Raw genomic sequence first — 2446 nt, forward strand, 5'->3', positions numbered from 1 at the left:
GACTTTCATTGTTTCTCTTTGTAGGTAAATGTCACTCGCGAAGACTCACCAAGTGAAGACCCAGTCTTTCTTAGGACTTTAGGCAAAGGAGACTGGTTTGGAGAGAAAGCCTTGCAGGGGTAAGTAGATCACATGTCACACAGTTTTTGCTTGAGTACTACATAAATTCCTGTCTTAAAGATCACGCTCCTAACAAAACAGGATTTTTATTTCTGATTCTGATATCAGACATGGGCCCTTGCTCATTTTTATTTTATTTCCAGCTGGAATTGTAATATGTGTAGATAGGCTGTACGATTGATTGGTGGTTAACTTCTATAATAAATAATTTTTATAGTAATAGGAAAATCTCTCAGCTTTATGTTTCTTAACTGCAAACTCTATAAAGATAAAAGAGAGGGAGATGTCTCTGCTAAGCTTACTTTGTACAACAGTTTTATTCAGAATCTCAGGAAGATGGTTGAGAATTTTGAAATCCCTAAACCTGGCTGAACAAACAATAGATAGGAAAGCAGTGATTCACCTCTGGCTGGCTGTCATCAGTGCTGGTTATGGTAATGGAGGTGGAGGAGCAGCTGGGCGTGGAGGTGATTTATGCATATGCAGGCTCACTCTTGAGGGCTCTAAAGACGGAAGAGGTGTACTGCAAGATCACTGAAATTGCACTTGTAAACAAAGACCGCAAGAAAGAAGCATTTGGGATTTCTTCCCATATACTATGGAAGAAAAACTCAGTTGACTTTGTACCACTGAATGTACAAAATGCACGACAAATATGACAGATTTGTTTGGGTATTCTAGTCTTGATGTCCAATTAGCAACACCTCTCGATTATCAGTAAAGAGAGATAAGACTTTTCTGAGTTTTGTGCTGTATGTATAATAAGCCACTGGAATCAGAAATAACTAATAAACATTTATTTTTGCATCATATTCCAGGTGTAGGACTGCCTACTAGAGAGGAAGAGCAATAGGATCGAACATGTTCCTAAAATATTTGGAACAGTTTTGTTTTCATTTCAAATGATGACTTTATTTTAAAACATACAAGCAATTTGCTTAAAGGTACTATAGAGAAAGTTTAAGGAGTTTTTAACATTTTATTTTTAATGGCAGTTTATATTCAGTATTATTTTGTGTTAGTTTCAGGTGCACAGCACAGCGGTGAGACAATCATATATTTTACAAAGTGGTCTCCCCAACGTTTCAACTACCCCCCTGCACCATACAGAGCTATTAGAATATTGTTGATTATATTCCCTATGCTGTACTTTACATCCCTGTAACTATTTTATAGCTACCAATTCGTACTTCTTAATCCCTTCACCTTAAGGAGTTTTTATTTTTTAAGCCACAATCAGTGGCCAGGTCTTATTTTCTTCCTGACTATTTCACAACTACAAAAACAGTGATTTTGATGTCATCTTACTCAGGCCACATTATCTTGTGAAAATTCAGAACTCAGTGCACTTGATTTTCTGTTTTTTTCTTTTACTGAGTTCATTTGATCCTATCTGATGAGTGTGTAGTTGCCATTCAATTTTTCCAATGGCAAAGGTGGAAGAAATGGCATGGTTGGTGTAGATACACAAAATAATGCAATAATCGTAATCTTCGTAGCATAAAATATACAAAGATACCATTTGTGCTTTAATCTTTCTTTCCCTTGATTATTATATACGTAGAGGATTCTAGAGGATAATGCCACCTGACTGCCATGGTCCAAGATTAAATGTCTCTGTGAAAATTGTGATGCATTTTCAACATATAACATTTTCAAAATATGGTAGTTGCCATTCAATTTTTCCAATGGCAAAGTTGGAAGAAATGGCATGGTTGGTGTAGATCCACAAAATAATGCAATAATCGTAATCTTCATAGCATAAAATATACAAAGATACCATTTGTGCTTTAATCTTTCTTTCCCTTGATTATTATATACGTAGAGGATTCTAGAGGATAATGCCACCTGACTGCCATGGTGCAAGATTAAATGTCTCTGTGAAAATTGTGATGCATTTTCAACATATAACATTTTCAAAATATAACACTTTCAGTCATTTCTGATGAGATCACAAGCGGAACACCAGACAGTGAAACATAATTGAGAACTGACAGCTTTTCTTTTGTAGCTTACTGCCACTGAATCCTGGCGCAAATAAAAGAAAGCTTTTAAGGTGAAAACACCTTCCTAAAATGGGTCTTAAGAAATGACCTTGGGGATATGACTTATAAAGAAGATATCAAAGTTTGCTCTGATATCAAATTTAAGTTAATGCTCTTCCATGTAGATTAAATTCATGCTAACATATGCTTATTCTTATGAACTGCCTGTTGTCAAATCTCTTTTGAACACATTCAGCCTCTTCGCTGGCCAATCTGTCGCCACACCACCACCGCAACCGTCACTACACTGACCTATCCCCACCCCTTTCTTTCCTCTGGCC

At 36.3% G+C, this 2446-nt stretch overlaps 1 protein-coding gene across 1 annotated transcript in view; it reads left to right on the top strand.

Moving 5' to 3' along the window:
- Window positions 1–336, top strand: part of LOC107182156 (cGMP-dependent protein kinase 1-like) — a 466054-nt gene extending 465718 nt beyond the window's left edge. The window contains exon 6 of the mRNA XM_015560154.1: window positions 25–336. Coding sequence (XP_015415640.1) covers window positions 25–123 — 99 coding nt within the window. The 3' untranslated portion in view covers window positions 124–336. The remainder of the gene's footprint in view (window positions 1–24) is intronic.
- Window positions 337–2446: the final 2110 nt, after the last annotated feature.

This window comes from Myotis davidii, unplaced genomic scaffold (genome assembly GCF_000327345.1).
Source record: "Myotis davidii unplaced genomic scaffold, ASM32734v1 scaffold695, whole genome shotgun sequence".
NCBI lineage: Eukaryota > Metazoa > Chordata > Mammalia > Chiroptera > Vespertilionidae > Myotis > Myotis davidii.